The sequence below is a fragment of the Channa argus genome, chromosome 15, assembly GCF_033026475.1.
Source record: "Channa argus isolate prfri chromosome 15, Channa argus male v1.0, whole genome shotgun sequence".
NCBI lineage: Eukaryota > Metazoa > Chordata > Actinopteri > Anabantiformes > Channidae > Channa > Channa argus.
In genome coordinates, this window is record NC_090211.1 from 8,269,169 (window position 1) to 8,289,554 (window position 20,386).

General features: G+C 40.8%; 2 protein-coding genes and 1 non-coding gene across 10 annotated transcripts in view; 1 reads left to right on the forward strand and 2 right to left on the reverse strand.

The window, feature by feature from the left end:
- The first annotated feature begins 4,447 nt into the window (after nucleotides 1-4,447).
- st8sia6 (ST8 alpha-N-acetyl-neuraminide alpha-2,8-sialyltransferase 6) lies at nucleotides 4,448-12,690 on the forward strand. 6 transcript variants are annotated; one of them, XM_067477702.1, is made up of 7 exons: nucleotides 4,448-5,218; nucleotides 6,357-6,431; nucleotides 6,496-6,615; nucleotides 7,522-7,666; nucleotides 10,218-10,330; nucleotides 10,449-10,541; nucleotides 10,627-12,690. In XM_067477702.1, exons 1-7 carry the CDS (start codon nucleotides 5,142-5,144, stop codon nucleotides 11,102-11,104), a joined length of 1,101 nt encoding a protein of 366 aa, XP_067333803.1. In that variant the 5' UTR covers nucleotides 4,448-5,141; the 3' UTR covers nucleotides 11,105-12,690. The 6 variants fall into 6 exon arrangements, with proteins under 6 accessions (XP_067333803.1, XP_067333802.1, XP_067333806.1 ...); XM_067477701.1 differs by having other exon boundaries at nucleotides 4,451-5,236; XM_067477704.1 differs by having other exon boundaries at nucleotides 4,452-5,218; nucleotides 6,541-6,615.
- On the reverse strand, nucleotides 8,412-8,483 carry trnac-gca (transfer RNA cysteine (anticodon GCA)). The gene has a single exon. It is a non-coding gene; the product is annotated as a tRNA-Cys (tRNA).
- A 776-nt stretch (nucleotides 12,691-13,466) lies between the features above and the next one.
- The window catches only part of gjc1 (gap junction protein gamma 1), a 34,117-nt gene continuing 27,197 nt past the window's right edge, over nucleotides 13,467-20,386 (reverse strand). For all 3 annotated transcript variants that reach the window (XM_067478279.1, XM_067478278.1, XM_067478280.1), the window contains one exon: nucleotides 13,467-18,876. In XM_067478279.1, coding sequence (XP_067334380.1) covers nucleotides 17,371-18,822 — 1,452 coding nt within the window. In that variant the 5' untranslated portion in view covers nucleotides 18,823-18,876 and the 3' untranslated portion in view covers nucleotides 13,467-17,370. The remainder of the gene's footprint in view (nucleotides 18,877-20,386) is intronic.

Sequence of the window (20,386 nt, forward strand, 5' to 3'; positions counted from 1 at the left end):
GACAAATGAAGAAGCCAGCTGTCAAATGCTTTAGGCCAAACACCCTTAACTATGATTTGCCAAACTACTGTTCCCTGTACACTAATCACTTCAGAATTTCAAGTTATATAACCATGGCTTAATTTACAGTGCTGTTTAAAAAAATAAGGTGGGCTGTTGTCCATATATTTTCCCACAATTACAAAGACCATATGTTTTCATGTCTTTGCTGTATCTGTTTATAGGTAGATAGATAGCTATAGGGTGTTGTAATGCACTTTGTTACAACAGAAAACTTCGTGCAAAACTGTTTAAAAATGTTATATAGTAAAACTTAAAATTTTTGCTTTCAACGGCAAATTTCTCTTAATGGCAACATTTACTGAGATTCTGGAAATGGCATATAAAGTAAATAGTAACTTAAATCAAAGTTATAACTATGTACTATCAGTAGCTAGTTATCTGATACAGCAATAGGCCATTTCTGGGCCTATGGGATATAATGAATACATTTCATTGAACTGAAAAGGTATTCATTGGATGTGATATTCACTCAAGCTATAATGCCATATTTGTATCATGATACTCTGGTGAAATTCATAAGCCTGTTTTCTATCAGGATTTCCAAAATTATTTTCACATTTCTGATTTCACAAAAAGTTGCATTGCATTCTTCAGGTTCATTAGGCCCAATGAAGTTTCTCTCTGGGTAAAGGTTTCCTGCTGTTTTTAGGTCATGTAGCTATCGAGTGGTTACCAGCAACCCTTTTCAGCATACAGAGAGTTGTATCTCTTCATCTATTTGCTGAATCTGCATTCAGGGTAAAACAGTTAAACTTGACATAATTTTTTAACCACAGTTCATGTGTGTTAGACAAAGATACCGGAAATTACTTTTCACTGTCTCTGTACCTGAAGAGGTTCTGTGGTGCCTCGATACAAAGCGGAGACACACAGAGAAAAACCCTATTAAATTTTCTTCATTCTTTTCTTTATATTACACACAACTGTGATCTGCTCCATTAAAGAGATTAAAAACTGATTTGTTATTGTCTGGAATGGAGGGACTCCCGTGTCCATTACAGCCATGGCAGGAAGTATAAATTATGCATGTACCCCTTCAAGTGTGTGCATGGGCACCATCTACCTGGTGTATCTTCGTGCTGTCTGTCTGTTTGTGCACAGGGTGTGTGTTGTGTTTGTGTATTGACATCATTTATCAGTCTTGTGATTTGTTTGAGTGCTTATGAAACTTGTAGGGTGGTAATAGTTCAAACAAACATGCAACGTTGTATCAAGCCTTATGCTAAGCAGCCGTGGAATGCACTGGGATCAGCTGTTCCTTAAACCCATGACCCCATTACTGCCGTCCCACGTCTTCCATCACACCTCCCTGTGGAGCTATTTACCAATCACAGTCATCACAAGGGAAGTGGAAGGTGATGCCAATTTTAAGGGTCCACAGCTGGAGAAAGCGCATAAAATCATCCCTTTAGTTGAAATGTCCCACAACTCATGACAAAAACATTTTTCAGTCAAGAGTCATCAAATGACCCAGGCAAGTAAAAATATCCATTTACTTTACAAGAACAAAGTGTGAAAAAGGTAACAATTTCTGAGCTCCTCGCTTGTTGTCAACTCATTACACTTTTCACTACATAATTACAGTCACAGTAAAACTAAAAGAGAGAAAACAAATGTTTCCCAAACAATTTTCTAACTGTGCTGACTCATCAGCAGGTTAAAGGTGTGGGTCACATGAGTTCAGTGTGGCAACCAACAAGCTTGTTATAAAGTGTTACTGACAAGTACATATCAGGTCTGAATGAGATTGTATGTGGAAACTAATATTACTTCTATGTCTTCTGGTGTGAGAGGTTCACAAAGCTAGAAAAGGACAAACACAGAGTCGATGAAATATCAATTCAGTTTTGAAGCCTGACAAATCCTGTCTCTCATGGGTAGTTGTGCTACTTGGTGCAGAAGAGATGGCTTCATCAGTGAAGAGAGCCATATGAAGGAGCTGGAGTTGGGGGAGGGTTTGGAACGTGCTGTTTGAGTGGCAAAGGAAGTTTTCTTCTTTGGGGTGACTTGTGATTTTACAGTATGTCACATGTTGCAGAGACTTAGTCACTGCAGGTAGTCATTGCCTGCTGAAGGGTGCTGTGTTCACACTTCCTGTAAAGGGCAACAGGACCACACTTACACTGCTGTTCACAAACTCATTAATTTATCAAAGAAAATACAAACATCCTCTGTTAGTGACACACAGAGTTTAATAAAATGCATAATTTTACAGAATATAGATCAGAGTGTCGGCTTTGCATTTGGTCCTTCCTCTGCTGAATAACACATTATATAAGGAAAAAGTTAACTTCTAATTATGTTATTATCCATCACTGAGAGAATTCTAACATGATTCCTTGTTGCTTACTAAAAGAGAATGAAGGGTTCGTACAGGCACACCCGAGCTACACAATGCTGAGAAAGCTCCCGTGTTACAAGATTATGAACGTCATGTTGAAAAATTACTTCTTTGGCTTTAATGTGGTTAAATGGCTTATGGAGTCCTCAGATGGAAATCACATTGTCTGTAATAAGCTAATGACTGTGCATGGGGAGCAGCAGGATGGGAGATCTGGATAACAGGCCCTCGCAGAACAATTATTTTCAGTTCAGGTACATTTCTGAAGAGACTTTCAGGTCTAGTGACTGACAAACATATGCAATCATTCTTTAGATTGGAATTGAACCAGATGATGCAGTGATTTAGGATCTTGGTTTTTCAGGCTGTGACAAGTTACACCTTTACTGTGGTATTCATACTTTGCTGCACATGTTCCCTATGAATGCCCCAGTTCACTGGAATCACCATGAAGGAAACAACAAATTAAAGTGTGTTTGAGGTAAAATGCAGGCTAAGTGTAGTTTTAACTTTACTTAACCCTCTGTGACTGTTGGCAGTATTAGCCTGATTTTATTAGTTGCATGACTCTTTTCATTGATCATTTCATGTCTTTTGTCTGATCACGGCTGTAGAGGTGATCTTACTCGAATCTGACGATCCTGACACTTCAGCACATACTTCACACTGGAGATCGTTGTTAGACAAACATTGAACATTTATTGTACTTGCTTCCCAACTTAGCCGATGACTGATCATTTGTACATACAACTTTAAGCTCAGTAATCTCACAAGCACGTTCACTAGCAGTTTCATCAAACGAGTTTCTCAAAGTAGGTCTGAACTCACAGGACTCGCAGAACTCGGTAAGAAACCGTGTGCCTCTATTACTATATACAGAAACTTTTTCTACCTTGTTGCGGTCCACACCTCCTTGTAGTTATTTCCTCTGCACCAGTTACTGTGTCACGTTTGCTCCCTTCAGTAGCTGAGCCGAACAACATCTCCCTTTAACAAACTCTTAGCATAGCATTGTTTCCTTGACCATTGTTTAACTAACTAAGACAACTATCAAAGCTATATGGTGTCTATATGGTGACATCATCAGTACATAGACACATCACAAACACACATTACATAAACAATTACATTACACACACAGGCAAACATTACATAAAACAAATAACTAAACTAACCCCCTTGGTTGGCTCATACAATGGTGAAGCAGTCTCAAACAACCCCTAGTGATTTGCTGCAAATGTTTACTTCTGCCAAAAAGAAAAAAACATTTCCATGAGCCTTTTGTTTTAGACTTTCAGTGTGTGGGGTGATTTTGTTGCTGTGGCACAGCTCAGCGTACTCAGCGTGTTATTGCTAGGCAATATTGCTTAGTGGCAAGAAGCTCAGCATGGCATTTTCCACTGAAAACTAAATAAGGGTTATAAAAATGCAAGGGAACTGGGTGTGGCCATCTACTTGGCCATGATTGTTTATTGTAAAAATGTATCTTGTATTGTCAACATATTTAATATTTCAACATATTCACATAATCTTCCTTAGGCTTTAACTCCAAGAGTTCAGTCTCCTACTATCACACAACACAGAGCTCTTAAAATGAAAGCCTAACAACTGATGAGTTATGGCTCCTCTGTGCTTACCTCCCCACCTCTTTCTGCTTTTTGTCTGTCTGCCTGGCTCCCTTGGATTTTCTTCTTCTCTCATTTCTGCCTTTAGTTAAGTTACCCTTTTAATTCAACCAGAAGTGCTACTATGCTAGACATAGTTTCTCATGCCAGCTAAGTGGAGACTTCCCCTTCTAAACTGCGAAATGGTTACTTTTATTGTCAGAACTAACTGAGAAGAAAAGTTTGATGCTGGAATAGGAGAAGCTTGACTATGTGTAGGTTGGATTTTTAGGGGTATTAGGAGTCACTGTGATTGGATAGAAAGCGTCTGCCCCTCATCTGCACGGTACCTCATTGGTTTCCCTGTGTTCCCTGCCACACACACATTAGTCAAGAAGCAAACTGTGGGGCAATTCAGTACTGGACACTCATGTTACTGGCTCCCTTTTGTGCTGAGGGGAGAGGGGTTTAAGAGGAGTAGGCGGAGGATAGCTGGGGGAGGGAGTGGAAATCAGAGAGAAAAGACTGGCCCCAGCTTTGGGGCAACAGTGAAAAGAAGAACTGTGAGTTTGTCGGCGTAAGAAAAAGAGCGAGAGGCAAAGAAACGAAGACGGTTCGATCAGAGAGACATGACACAGATTAAAGTGAGATGAAGATAACAAAAAAATTGGATCTGTCTCAGCTGATCTGGACACCAACAGCAACGGAGGAGAGACAAAGTAGAGGTGCAGAAAAGACAGAAGACATGCCTGAACTCGAGACGGAGAATCAAGACTAATAACTGAGGAAGCATGCTCTCACTCCCCCGCCCCCCCAAAAGGGAAACACTTTAAACAGACAGACAGGAAGAGAGTGAAGTGAGGGGGAGGGAACGAGGTAAAGGAAGACGTAAGAGAGCAGACAGGCAAGAGATTAACACTCCTGAAAGTGCGCGTTCGCGCGCGCGCGCGCGTGTGGGTGAGCGATAGAGAGCTACAACAGGGGAAAATGAACCAAGGCGGGGGGAGGAAATTTGAAAGCAAAGAGAGTTTGACAGAAACAGAACGCAAAAAACGGGGGTTAGCGTGGAGCAAGAGAGACCGAGACTGAAGGTGAGGGGGTCGGTGGGAAGAAGTTACAACGAGGCGAGAGGCATGAGGGGACGGGTCCCAAAGTCACTCTTGATGATCATTCTCCTTTGTGTGGGGAGCCTGCTGACCACCCTCATCTGGTACGTCTTTGATAATAAGTAAGTGTCCACCTTTTGTAACCATCTCTCTCTCTCTCTCTCTCTGTCTCTCTCACACACACACACACACACACACACACACACACACACACACGCGGTCTCTTCAGTCCATTTAGGAAGGCTTCATATTCTGTGTGATAAAAAACACCTTAGAAAAGGCAACAGATAAAGATGCGTGCTGGGATTTGACATCTCAATGTGGTGGAAGAAGCAGCTGATTACCTCGGAAAACCAGAAGTACTTTTTTCTGTCTTTCCCCGTGTAGAGCCGATCTTACTCGAAACTGTCGTATCTGACGCTCCACCAAAAACTTTATTCCAGAGATCATTGTATGAGGAACATTGAACATTTATTGTACTTGCTTCTCCATTTAGACGTTGACGGGTCACTTGTACGTACAAGTTTAAGTACAGTAATCTCACTAGCACGTTCGCAAACCGCTTCATACAGTTACGTTTAGTGATATTGTTACCTGTCAGACGACTCCGTTAGTTAGTGCAAAGTTAATGTGTGTGTGTCCCACTAACCTCACTCTGTTTGCTAAGAATGACATGATACCAAACAATGCATGTATGAGCCAACCAAGGGTCCACAGTTTAGTTATTTGTTTTGTGTAATGTGTCTCTGTGTGTATTGTAATTGTACTGAAGGGAGCAGACGTGACAGTAACTTGCGCAGAGGAATTGACTACAAGGAGGTGTGTTTGCAACAAGGTAGCTGTTGATGCTCACGGTTTCTTGCCGAGTTCTGCGAGTTCAGACATACTTTGAGAAACTTGTTTGATGAAACTGCTAGTGAACGTGGTTGTGAGATCACTGTGCTTAAAGTTCTATGTACAATTGATCTGTCATCGGCTAAGATGAGAAGCAAGTACAATAAATGTTCAATGTTTGTCTAACAACGATCTCCGGATTAAAGTACTGTATGTGCTGAAGCGTCAGGAGCGTCAGATTCGAGTAAGATCACCTCGACAATGCAGCACTGGTAGAAGTTTTTCTTCTCCGCTGTCATATACAGCAGAGTACAAGCCCCAAAGTGTCAGAATTACTTAAATAATCTATTTTTACTCTTGACTAATGCATTTTACTTGTCTCTCCTGTTTCGCCTTTTTGAATCCAAGCAATGTGGAACCTCCCAGAGCTTCCCCTGAAAAGAAAAGTGCCCCACACCCCTCTGACACTTGCAATGGCTGCAGGTATGAGTCAACACATTCATAATTTCTTTAAGCTCCCTCTTTACTTATTCCCTTATCAAATCAGGTCACGTCAATACAGATACTGCAGTACGATGTGTGTGTGTCACAGGGAGATCATCAACACGGTCTTACAACGTTATTCTCAAACCTGGAAAAGGCAAGAGCAAAACTACCAAAAATTCAGGTAAGAAGTTCAGGTGAAAAAGATCACATTCTCTCATGTCCATGAAAAGTATGTGCAATGAGTATTTTTTTAAAAGGTAGCTCAAAGACGTTGTTTTAAACCAGAGTCACGTGGATGGTACTGCACTACAAGCCAAGTTTCAGTACTACAATACACTACTAGACAATTTGCTTTGTAAAATGAGTCAGAGAACCTTGTCTCCTCCAAATGAAATAGTTAACCATGTTATTTAGACACTTCCTAAAACAAGAAAACAAAGTAGATTTAAAAAACACCTTAATAATACTACAACCATGCAACATTTAGACACATTTGAACATGTGTTAAAACATTTCAAAAACAGCAGAAAGTCAATTGATGAAAAATATTGTGAATGTTTAAAGGATAATTGGTCATTTTACAAATTTAGATTCACCACAAACACCATACAGGTGCGAAAATTAACATTATAATTCCTCTATGACGTTTGATTTGTTGTCGGTCCGCAGCCTCGTAAATCAACAACTCCACCGGAAATTGAAATGTTGATTAAAGCAGAGGAACTTGCAGGCGAACACTTAGTTTGCAACACTTTTCCCACATTTTTTATTTCCCACATTATTTAAATGCTCCAACAAGTAGTGCAAAGTTTTTGCTTGATTAGTAAATTTTTCTTGTTATAGTGATAACTACGACAAAGCTGTATCAGACCAGGGAGAGGGAGAGCTAGGCAGAGCAGAGAGAGCTGACTCTGAATATCATGTCAGTGCTAGCGTCAGTTGCATGTTTTAGGTTCATGAGAATTATGGTACAACAGAGGGACTCCAACAAGAGCTCTCTGTTGAACACCAACACTGACCTGACAGTCAGTATCAAATATCTTGACTCTCTTGTATGGCATTAAAGACAATACTTGTGGTTGCCCAGATCTCAACTGAGCAGCAAGTGCCATGGTTTTGACAAGGCCATCATTACCCAGGCCAACATTCCTGTGGGGTCAAAGCTTGTGTACGATGGTGACAGGAAGCGGACCCTCCATGTCACCCCGGAGATTTTCAGAACTTTTGTAAAGGTATGTTTTTTGGTCATTTATGAATTGTACTGCAGGTGTGAAGGTGTGATTAGGTATACAAGCATTTTGATTTAAACCAAAGTACAATTTGCTTTTTTTTTTTGACTGACAACAACACTAGATGAAAAGTCAACAAACCACCAAACTGGGTAAGCTTCACCCTGAGGGAAACATTATTGTGTGTGCCCAATTTTATGAAAATCCTCTCACTGTTGCCCTGATATTGCAAATGCCAAACTGCTAATGCAATGGAGGAAAGGTCAGGGGATCACCAAAATAATGGGGCCCCTGTCTGTAGCAAATGATACGAAAATCCATCTACTTAACATTTTTCACTCTGAACCACTAATAACCTCATGGTGGAGCTTGAGAAGAAAACAGAGGATCACTAAATTAGTGGGATTCATCCTGTGAAACAGCATTGAACTGTCGACAAATGTGTGACATCCAGCTGGCCACTTTGTTGTCTGTGTCCTTTTTATCAGAATTAGTCACTGCGAGGTCTGATCCTATCACAGAACTGTCCAAGTCCAAGTTGCACAGATTGTGAACGAGAAGTAGTTTTTGTTGTCGTCACACAGTCCCAGGAAGTGAAAGTCACACCACTCATGCTCAGTGACTATAAGCCAGTGTGTCATGAATCATTTTTGTTTAGCAGTCTGACATGTACTCCATTGTTTGCACTTATAGTATGTGCTGGGTGTAAGATTATGCATTTTCATAACATGTTCACTTGATTTCATCCAGGGGGCACCCAGATTTGAAATGGGAACCTCTTGATGTGCAGTCAAATGCTCTACCACTGAGCCATACCCCCTTATATTGGTTTTGCTTGCAAAATTACATAATGATTTACAACAGATTTTAAATGTTACATTCTGAGGAGGCAACCGGGGGGCTGTTAATACTTCAATTTGCATAATCACTGTCACTCTGAAACTCTAATAGATATAAACATCTTTATCCAAGAACAAATATTTGACAACTCCTACAAAAAGAGCCTTTAAAAGTATAATTTTTTGTTTTTTTATGATTGTAGAACCTGCAGTGAGTTTAGTCTAACTGGACTTAAATGGCTATGAAGAAAAATCTACATTCAGATAGGTTCTGAGCTCACAGGATAAGATGTTAAACAGATTTGCCCAAAAGAGGTTACCAGACCTGTTGTGTTTCAAAGGTCTTGAATATAAAGGACATAGATGGTGAATCTAATAGCCATAGTAATTGTATGAGCCAACCAAGGGGGTTTGTTTAGTTATTTGTTTTATACAACGATCTCTAGAGTGAAGTATGTGCAGAAGCGTCAAGAGCGTCAGATTCGAGTAGGATCACCTCTACATTAGTAAGAAACCACCTCTACATAATGGCTATGAATATGTCTAATTTAATCACAGATAAAATTGTGGTTCAGTTTACTTTTAAAACCACTTGACAGGAATGAATATAGTATTCACTTGTTACATTTTATATTCATAGCCATTATGTAGAGGTGGTTTCTTACTAATGTAGAGGTGATCTTACTCGAATCGGACGCTCCTGCCACTTCAGCACATACTTCACTCCAGAGATCGTTGTTAGACAAACATTGAACATTTATTGTACTTGCTACTCAACTTAGCCGATGACAGATCAATTGTACATACAACTTTAAGCACAGTGATCTCACAAGCACGCTCGCTAGCTGTTTCATCGGCTAAGTTGGGAAGCAAGTACAATAAATGTTCAATGTTGCCTAAGGCGTGGGCAGCCCCACACTATCAGAGGTGCAGGCTTTTGAACTGTCTGCGCACAATAACCTGGATGGTCCCTCTCTTCTTTGCCTTGTTCTTGTCCTTTTTAGTTTCCAAAAATAATTTAGAAATTTTTATTCATCTGACCATAGAATATTTTAGTTTTTTATTTGCAGCAATTACTTTTCCAGCCTTTTCTTGACAATTTTTTTGAGAGGCATTGTTGCCATCCAATTCAAAATGCAACTAATATTTTCCATGAAATGGTAAAATGTCTCAGTTTCAACATCTGATATGTTGTTTATGTTCTACTGTAAATAAAAAATGGGTTAATGAGAGCAAATTTTTGTCTTTTATTGCATTTTAGTTTATGTTTTACACAGTGTTCCAACATTTCTTTAATTGGGGTTGTAAAGATACTGCACAACTTCAACAATACAAAACATTAAAATACCGATGCTTGATAAAACCCTCTGAAATCTAAACCCCTGATCTCACCAAGATGTGAATCTTTGTATATCAACAAACAAGTAGTTTTCACGTGCAGAGTGCATAGAACAAATCTAGAGAAATTTAGCAGTTGACCCCATTTTTCCTAGTGATTACAAGATCTGGCCATAGACATCCACGCCTGAAAATGGCTTTATGTCACATTATGTTATAATCATTGTTAATGTCATTGTTTTGTATTGAGGAAGTTGAATCATGTCCATTTCTCTTAAGAGGAAATAAGTCTAGTTGACTTAATTCAACTTCCAGATATGTGAACCTGGATGACCAACATATTGTTTACTTCATTTTTTTACTGGTCCTGTTTTCAGGTGCATCCTTTCTCAAATAAAACATTGGACACGTGTGCTGTTGTTGGGAATGGGGGGATTCTGACCAACAGCAGCTGTGGAAGGACGATTGATTCAGCTCAGTTTGTTATCAGGTCAGAAAGGGGTCCTGTTTAGTGGACTGGAAACTGAGGGTGTTAACCAACAGAAGTTAATTCCTCTATTTTGATATTCCATATAAACATATTTACATCTTCTCATTTGTTTGTTCAGGTGCAACCTGCCTCCTTTGCAAAATGGCTATGAGAAACATGTAGGCATCAAGACTGACATTGTGACAGCAAACCCAAGCATCTTCCTGGAGAAGTGAGAATAGAATGTTGATGAGTTTCACTGTCATGGTAAAGTGTTTATTTTGTGGTGTTGCTTAACAATTGCATTTTATTTGTAGGTATGGGGCTCTAATGGGGCATCGGCGTCCATTTGTGGAGAGTCTGCGCAGCTACGGCAACTCCCTGCTGCTTATTCCTGCATTCTCCTTCGGTCACAACACTCCTGTGTCCATGCGGGCTGTCTACACCATTGAGGACTTTGAAAGCCCCACACAGCCCATCTTCTTTAACCCCGAGTACCTCCGCAATCTGACCATCTTCTGGCGCTCCCAAGGCCTTCGGGAAGTGCGGCTCAGCACTGGCATAATCATGACCAGCTTAGCACTGGAGGTCTGTACCAATGTGCACCTGTATGGATTCTGGCCCTTCAGTTATCACCCACGTGACCTCCATGTCTTGACTAACCACTACTATGATGACAGAAAAACTAAAACGAAGTTTCACACCATGTCAGCTGAGTTTGAGCTCTTGTTGCAGCTGCACAGCAAAGGGGTGCTCCGACTTCACTTGGGAGAGTGTCAACCAGGAGAAAAGTAGCTCTCAGTCCCAGGGGCCGCTGACTGCACAGGTCTGAAGTGCCTTCTCTGCACTTATGTTTGTCTTAGTGTTTGGCTGATGCTTGAACTGACCGTTAAGCAGCTAAGACTTTTGCACTAAAATTTTGATTGAACAAACACATGACTGTGAACATTCTATATAACTGTCATATAGACTGTTATCTGTCATATAGAACTGTCATGTAGAGCTATATTTATTACCAAACATGTTCCAGCTGTAGCCAGAAGGGAATTATTTAGATTTCATACAGAAGCCTTTGTGAGGGCTTTACATTGTAGTGCCTTATGTTAATCACTTATTAACAAATAATATATTAATGACTACAACAACTTCTAGATCACCGAATGGATTTAAGTTGAATGTATTTTGAAGAAAATCAAATACCTCCTTTACAGGAAGATTGTCTGTAGAAATATTTGTTTTGTCACACATTTCTTGTAACTATTAAAGGGAAATGTATGGTACTCACACATGTTATAAAAGGCTATGGAAGATCATTTCTGTATGTAAATGTCACTGAATATGCTGTCATGATTACGGCACCCTCTGTGAGCTTTGGTTATTGTGGGAGCCAAGTAATAAAGAGAGACACAACTAAAAGTTATAATGCTAGTAAACCATCTCTGGTGTCCTTGCCCAAAGAGGGTGTTATGGTGAACCCATATTATGCCTCATCACCATAGTGACCATATAGCTATTGGTACTGTCACAATGTGGCAATACATTGTACTTAGGATAAAACTCCTTGTGGCAAACATTCATAAACTTCCGTTTGAAACATTTACCTTAAGAATTGGGAGGGTCTTTAGCAAATGGAAGTCTTGGTACTTACCGTGATTTTTGTCATTGACAAATAAGGCACAAACTGTCATTCAGGGATTCCCAACCCCAGACCTGAGGAACCTGGCCTATTAGAGTTGGGTGGGGGGAAGACAAAGCAAGTTCATATTTTCCAGGTTCTGAGGGAGTAAACTGACATGAATCAGGTATTCAGTAGGGGCTAAGGCAGTAGTTGGGTGGGACTAGTTGGAAAACAAGCAGGTTAAGGGGTCCCTGACAACAAGGTTTGGGAACCACTGCTGTAGTTGATGACCAAACTTGAGTACTCCCTTTCAGCCGGTTTTAGAATCAACTGAATGTGATATTATTTTTGTGTTAAAACATAAAGTGTGAGGTAAAAGCTAAAAAGAATAAATATTTATCAAAAAATTTATGTAATCTGTTGGAGTGGAAATTTCTCGTCTGGTGAGGCAGCAAAAGCGTTTTGTTCATGATTTTTTAATTTGCTTGATTTAGTGTCTTTGAGCCAGTAAGTTTCCAAAACCTGCGAACACTACTTCTGCTGGAATATGTGTGGAGCCTATCTGGACAATTTGTGGCACACAGTTTTTTTGCTTAGTATTTGTGTAATTTTAATGTTTTATTCAGTGATTTACTAGCAACTTTGCCAAATCCTTGTATATTCATTGTTCTTTTTTTAAAACCCAACTTATATAACATTTTAACCTAATGTAAAGCTGCTGATGCACTGTATTTTCAAATGAATTATTCCATTGTAATATTTATTGTCATTGTAAGGTCTATTTTCTTCCATATTCCGTAAAGCTATGATAATAGTGTCCTGTATGCAGCTTCCACATTACTCCCAAATGTAAAGCTACAGGACATCTTACAGCAATGTGTGGACAATGCACGCAATCATCTATAAGATACATTCACAGACTCAGTGGAAACAAACCCAAAAGCAGGCTTGGAAAAACTGGGCCATTTTTGTTCTAATCTCCTGTCTCCTCATTCACACTAATGGCTTGTGTGCAGCATCTCTAAATGGACTTTTGTGTAGGGTTGGTGCTTCTGGCCAATTAGGCCATTAATGGAATGAAATGTTTGTTTCTTTTTAGAGAAAATAGCCTGTTACCACAAGTTGCCATCCCAGACATTGCTCATGGGATTCCACTCATATCAGCAGTGACCTCATTGTACGTCCAGCTGCAGCTGCAATTCTCCAGGCAGTTTGGATGAAAAGCCACCAACGGTGGAAAACACAAAGTAGAAAAATAGGTGGAAAAAGCACAGTGAGGATGCCCAATAATCTTCATATTTCCCGAGATAACTTCCAAGAAGGACTGAATAATTTCAGGACCTTCCAAATGATTCGGTCTGGTTTCTGGAAGTGATTTTACAGGGATTTATCAGGAGTTAATTGAAACAAACAATAAGCTTAGAATATGCTTCATATGAGCTAAAGTCGTTTCTCTTTTACTTCCTTTGTTGTTCCTACCAGTGACACTGCATCAGCTTGTGCCACTGTAATTCTCCCAATAGAATTGCAGAGATCCTCTGTATGAGTCAGGAGCGTCTACACCCTGTGTTTTCCACCACTCAAAATTTAACCGGCATCTCAAATTGACAACATGAACAGGCCAATACTTATTGTTTCAAGATTTGTTCTGTTGTCAAGCAAAACAGAAGATGCAGAGTCGTAATTCAAAGTCCATTTGTCATTTATTTTTTATAGGAAAATAGGTCTTTTTACATGCAAATAAGATGAATTCATCGAAGAATATGAAAAAAAAAGTCCTTCTCAGGGGATACCAGAATGGCACTCAAATAAATTTTCAAGTTACAAAAGCCTTATAAAAGCACACAAACACACAAATGCATGTATTAATCAGATTGTGTACTTGTAATACCACTGTTTTTTTTTTTGTCACATCCCACATGGGTGACTGCAAGAAACATATAGCATATAACACAACCGCATTACAGTCTTTCTTCTGATCACAGACAGTGTTTTACATAGATAAACAGAGGCTGAGGGTGGACATTGTATCCCTGATAAATAGACCCAGAGAAGACTTCATTTGATAAAACCAGTTTTAATTCTCTGACTGCATTAATATACAGTACAGAGATGACTCACATACGAATAACTGTGTGTCATTACCACTGTTCCAACACTGTGAGCCCAATTAATGCTGCTTAGAGTGAATCCTGCAGTACCTACAGCATGTCACACTTGCACTGAGGAATAAGTAAATGGCTTTCAGTCTCCATCACTAAATGTGTAAGTGCTCAAATGCACATTGTTGCTGTTAAGAAAAACAAAGTTCAAAAGGAGATTTTTTTAAATCATGCATTATTTATTGTTGTTTGCATCACAACTAGAATCATTAATTCCCAAACTGTCAGCTGTTTATTTCTAAAGGGAATGTGTTGACCAAGTACAAAATATCCCAAAGGTTCTACTCAGCATCAACTGGAAGTGCTTGAGGTCCCTGTATACATTTTTCCTCTCATCCAAAAGGCTTCTTAAATTCTGACTGGTTGGATGTCACAGGTATTTAAAATCTGTGAAAACATCAAATCATTGTCGCCTGTGTAGCACCTTTGAAAGCTAAACATGTAATTTTTATACTCTCTGAATCAAATCAGACAGGACACTTTTTGTCTTTGGTTTGTTTCATGTGACACTTTGTTGACACATCTTTTGAACAGACAGCAGCAATATGCAGAAGAGACCAAACCATAAGCAATTTCTATCCAGTGAGCACACACTGATTTCTCTTTTGTCCATCTTTGCTTTCATCACTCAATAGAGAAAAATGAACGGTGTAAAACAAACAAATAATTCTGCCCCAGGATAGTTCTTTTGAATTAAATAGCTGCCTGAGTTCCTTACTTTCTGCTAAAATCTGACGAGCCACATAACCTAGAATAGTTTTGGAGATGTAAGGCCAAGCTGTCAGTCCTGCAGACTTTAAATGGTCCTTTGAGTGCTCCAATGGCTCAGCCTCAAAACGGCCCTTCCTCACTGTCTGGAGTGCTCACTCCTCTGACAGGAAGTCGCCCTCTAGTGGCTCCAGCTGGCTCTCAAAAGAATTACTTTCTGTCATCCATTTATACTGGAGTTTGTTTCCTTCTCTCCAAACAGCTGTAAATGGTTTAGTTGGGATTTTTTTTATTCTGGGGAAGGATTTAATGAGGGCTGATTGGTTTTCAGGGGAAAGGAACTGGCCTGTACTGCAAAAATCACCTGTGGCTTAATGGGATCAGCAGCATCAGTGGAGCCAGTGTCAGTCACTGCTCTGGGGAGTGGCTGACTGAAGTACTTCTGGTGATTTATGTCTGTATGCTGCTGGCTTTTTGAACAGACATCTGATGCCTATTGCTAAAACAAACCAGAGACAGCTTTTCTACTGTGTCACACTGTTTATTGTTGTACATCCTGTTTTTAATTAGGAATTCATAGCACAATGTTTGGCCCCACACTTTGTTGTGTGTGATGGTTTGTTCAGCTAGGTGGAAAGATGCTGAACTCTAATTCTAAGAACAGAATGTACCAGCTTCTCAAATTTGCTCTCTCTTCCAATTTACCACTGTGAAAGCTACTTGGGGGCAAAGATGGGGATTGTTTGAATAATTTAACACTTTGTCCTTTTCCGGACTGATTCCGTGGGCCAATTCCTACACACAACTGTTCAGCAGATCACAGAACAATGTTGGAAATAAAACACAGTTTATTAAAACACAACCCAGAGGGTTGCCACTTACATTAAACACTGACACAGTTACATACAAGGAAAAGTCTGGCTTTTTTGTATAGATCATTAAGTCACTGTAGTTGACATATTATAAAAATATACTGTCATATTTCACATTTTGTTTAACAATTCGAAGGCAATTTAATACACAACCACCATAAATAAGTACACAGCTAATTCAAGAACATGTTTTCTTTTTATTTTACAAAAACATTGTTGGAAAAAAATGACTCAATTTCTGAGTTTTCTATTTTAAATTCCATTCCAAAAAGCAATAAACATATTGTAATACAAAAAGCAAGTGACTTTTATAAAAGGGTTGGTCTTGTGTAGGCATATTTGAAACAACTGGAGTAGCATGGCCACAGTTTTCCAAAGCTACAACCAACCAGGCGCTATAGCAGCCCAGCAAATCTTGGCACTGACACTTGCATCATACAAACAGTGTTTGGTCTCATTATATTATATTAATGGCTTTAAACCTTTTCCATTACAATGTAGTGATGTTGCAGCCTTGTCCAACTAAGACCAAACCTGTAGCACTGGGAAGACCTGTAACTAACACAAGGCTGGTCAATGGAAAAGGAACACTACAGCTGGTTAACATGTCGCTGGTTGCAGCTTGCTTTGGCAACTGGTATCTACTCCAGAATAAAGGATGCCCCTTAGAAAAAACCACCAGAGGGCAGTCAAATCTAAGGCAGATGAAACAACAGTGAAGCACTGAGCAGCCTTGTTTAACAGCGGAAAGGAGCCAGATGGAAACTGAAAAGTTCAACGACAAAGTATAAAACTGGATTGCTTATGCACCTTGTTGAAAAGAACACTTCTCTAAGAAAATCTCTGATGTAGACCGGATAAAATAAGTCACCTGCTGTACTCACTGGTTCCTGAGTAGCAGCTGGTGTAGCACTGTTATCAAAACACAAGGAACATACAACTACATGGTCAAATGCAACACTGTGATCGACGCTGGAGAGAAAGCCGACATAGAACATGAGTGACAGGACACAGCTTTCGGGAAGGCGAGGTTGTCACTGCATTGTAAAGTCACTGCTTTGGGCACTGCCACTTTCTTAGTTTTTTCGTATGTAAACCACAATGGCCTTCCTTACATCATAAGAATAACAATATAAAGATATTCCTTTTTGCTTACCAGGGTTTGGAGATGACATGTTATGCCCTTGCCTTTATTCTGTGACGATGCTTTGTTTTGATGTCATTTTGTTTTAAGGTCCCAAGAATACGCATGTCCATGTGTTATTGTAGTGTGTTTGCAGAGCAGTGGGCACGAATGAGCTAAGTCAAATCTGAGATAAATCTGATTTGCAACAGAACTCATTATCATTCAGTAATTTTTCAAAGCTCAAATCCCTAAGAAAGGATAAACGGAAGGACAACAGAGGTGAAGAATCCGTTCTAGGACATGAGGAGAACGAGACATGTAAATCACAGGGCTAATATAGTTTGTGTTGATGTGACATTTCAAGTGAGACAGCCATAGCCCAGACAAAACAAATTGTCAGCTGCAACATCACATTGTATTTTTTTACACCCCTTATTACAGAAACACACATCTTCTCCAGCTTGCTGGATTCTTTAAGGCACTGTGGTGTTTAAATATCCAAGAAAAAATCGTAACAGCTTGTCATCCAATCCTTTATATATACATGGTTTCAATACATGCCACTTTTTCTGGAGTTAAATCCATACAGAGGGCTTCCCCTCTCCAGATTTGCTGCTGCTACTGTTGCTGCTGCTGCCTCCTCCACTGCTTCCTCCTTTGCCATGCTTGAATCTGTGCTTGCGCTCTTTCTGAGGCTGTGGCTGAGGTTGGGCCTGGATGATGTTACTTTGGGGCTTGTCGTCCTGGTTGTCACCAAGCTGCTCCTCTGCCCGGTGTTGTTGACTATAGGCCTGGATGGCTGCCTCCAGTTGCTCGTGAGCCTGCTGGATCATGTCTTTGTTCAGAGCTACACGGGCCTCTCCTCCAGTGGGAAAGTTATCCTCATTGCTCCCAAATTGCTGCTGCTCCTCTTGGGCAATGTTTGCCCTGTTCTGCTTGCACGCCATCTTAGCATTGCTAAGGTCCGTGTAGGGCATCTGCTCAGCTTTGACAACAATGTTGTAGCCAGGTGGAGCTGATGGCGTGTTCCATGAGAAAGGGTAACCCACGTAATCGGCTGCCCCATCTTCACCAACCCCTCCCTCACAACCTGCCTCTGGCACAGTTCCCCCTACTGAGCCCTCCACACCCCCATTGGTGCCCAGCAAGCCCAACTGGTACTCGTCGTCCTGAGGCGGGCAGCGCCGACGGCGAAGAATGTCACAGATGGAACCAATCCCCAAATGGAGCATCTCCCAAACATTGAGCGTGAGACAGAGTACAGTGACACCATACATGATCCGCAGGAAAATGGTCTTCTCTGTAGGCCGTGACACGAAACAGTCAACGCTGTGGGGACAAGGTTTGCCCGAGCACACGAACACTGGAGTCACACGGAACCCATACAGCAAGTACTGACCTGCAAGGAATCCTGCTTCTAGCACTGTGCGAGTAACCAACTGCAAAATATAGACACGCATCAGCCCCTCATCTCGAATGCGCTTGCGTCCATCATGCCGGACTTTGGGTCTGGGTGTGGGCTGCAGTGGATCCCTTGGCCTTTTGGGGGGCTCAATTTCTGGCACCTCGTAGATCATGGGATCATCCTCCTGGTCCTCCTCGGTCTCCTCAGTTCCCCGGTGCTGTCGTGCTCCAAAGCAAATTTTCCTGGGTTTCCTGTGCATGTAGCCCCCTCCTCCTGTTCTGACTGCAGCAGATCCACCTCCTCCTTTGGCTTCATCTAACCGTGCAATCTTGTTGACAGCGTAGCCCATGTACATGAGAGAAGGCATTGCAACCAAGATGATCTGGAAGACCCAGAAGCGTACATGAGATAAAGGTGCGAAGGCATCATAGCAAACATTCTCACAACCCGGCTGACCCGAGTTGCAGACAAACTTGCTCTGCTCATCATAGTAGATGGACTCTCCCCCAACAGCAGTGAGAACAATGCGGAAGACGATGAGCACGGTGAGCCACAGCTTCCCCACGAAGGTGGAGTGGTTGTGGATCTCTTCCAGCAGCCGCGTGAGGAAGCTCCAGCTCATTGTGTCGCTGGACAGTGGGGCAGACAGTGTCCCTCTCTCAGCTGTTCACAGACTCTGGAGAAAGTAAAAAGAGAAAGGTAAACAGCATGAGTTCTCAAGACGTTTGTTTTTAACCTTAGAAACAAAGATTTTTCAGAATTTCTCCAGTAAGGCTTAAAAATAAAAGAGCATTAATTCAGTTTAGTGGCAAGATGTGAAAGAGGGTGACATAATACTTGTTTAAATAAAATGAGTGGTCTTCTATTGGCTTAGACAGTCAATAAATGCTTAATTTGATCTGTAGCTTTTTGCAGCTCAAATGACACACACCTCTATTTAGAGCTCAGAGCTCAGTAAGGTTGCTGTCAAGTTTAGGCTTTTTAGGGAATTAGAAGACCAAACATGAGTGGAAAGAGGATATCGGTATTAAAAAACACCATCAAACAGCAACGAGAAGGAGGCGAAATAATCCAAATAGGGATTTTGCTATCACTAAATACACAGACACACACACACACTTTATTTAACAGCCTATCTCTTTTTGAAGAAAGAAATCCTCTTAGTGAGTCTTCTTCTGTGTGAGGTGCAGTTTTCAGAATTGTATTAACTCAACTGGTTTGTTCTAGTTGGGAGGTAAATGGCATTGTGCCATGCTGTACTTTTGTGAATGTGCGTGTGTTTGAGCGCAGTTTACAAAGGGGGGCATTTTGTCTATGTAGGTTAGGTCTGGGCTCCAGGCAGTCCAACCAAACCAGCAGAATCAGCAGGTGGCTGGGCACAAACCATTGGAGCGGGGAGTCAGACAGCAGACCCACATTAGCTCATGCAGTGGAGCTGAACCCAAACACTGCTGTCCCTCAGGGCGGCTTTGGGGGATGAGTATGGCACCTCCATAAAACTTTCCCCCTCATGAAGCCGCAAAAGCACATGGCTTACTGTCAGCTAGACTGAGAAGAAAATCCAACCATGAATACTAGCTTAGGTTGGGGTTTAAAGGGCTTCCAGGGACCATATCCTTACCAAGCAGGTTGAGAGCTTAGCATGAGTGAGCTGAAGCTCCAATGAGAGGGAATATTTAGCTAGAGGAGATGAGCAGGAGCTCCTGGCCTTCTGCTTTGTGTCTCCAGTAGGAGCAGAGAGGGTGGGAATGTTTGGATTTGCTATGAAACATGTCGAGTATTGATCACTGTGACCATATAAGGACAAGCTTGGGACACAGGAGGTAGATGTCAGGAATGCTCTGTGTGCACACACACAAACCAGAACTCAAATTACCAACCAATGAGTGTACTTAGGCTCAAACTGTGTATAATCCTGCAATCAGACAATAGATGCTAATAATAAACAACAAATAATAAATCCTTGTGAGAGTTTTAACTGCGAGCAGTGAGGCTGCCACAAGAAAACATAGTCATAGCAGTGTCGTTCCATGGATTTTTCCTGCATTACATCATTTAATTTTTTCACATAACTCTTACTGTGCTACACACAAATCCAGATTCACTCATTTGCAAAAGTTAAACAGCTTGATATAATGCTGGGGCTACTCTGCCATTCAATGTTTTTTGGGTAACAAATGCACAAG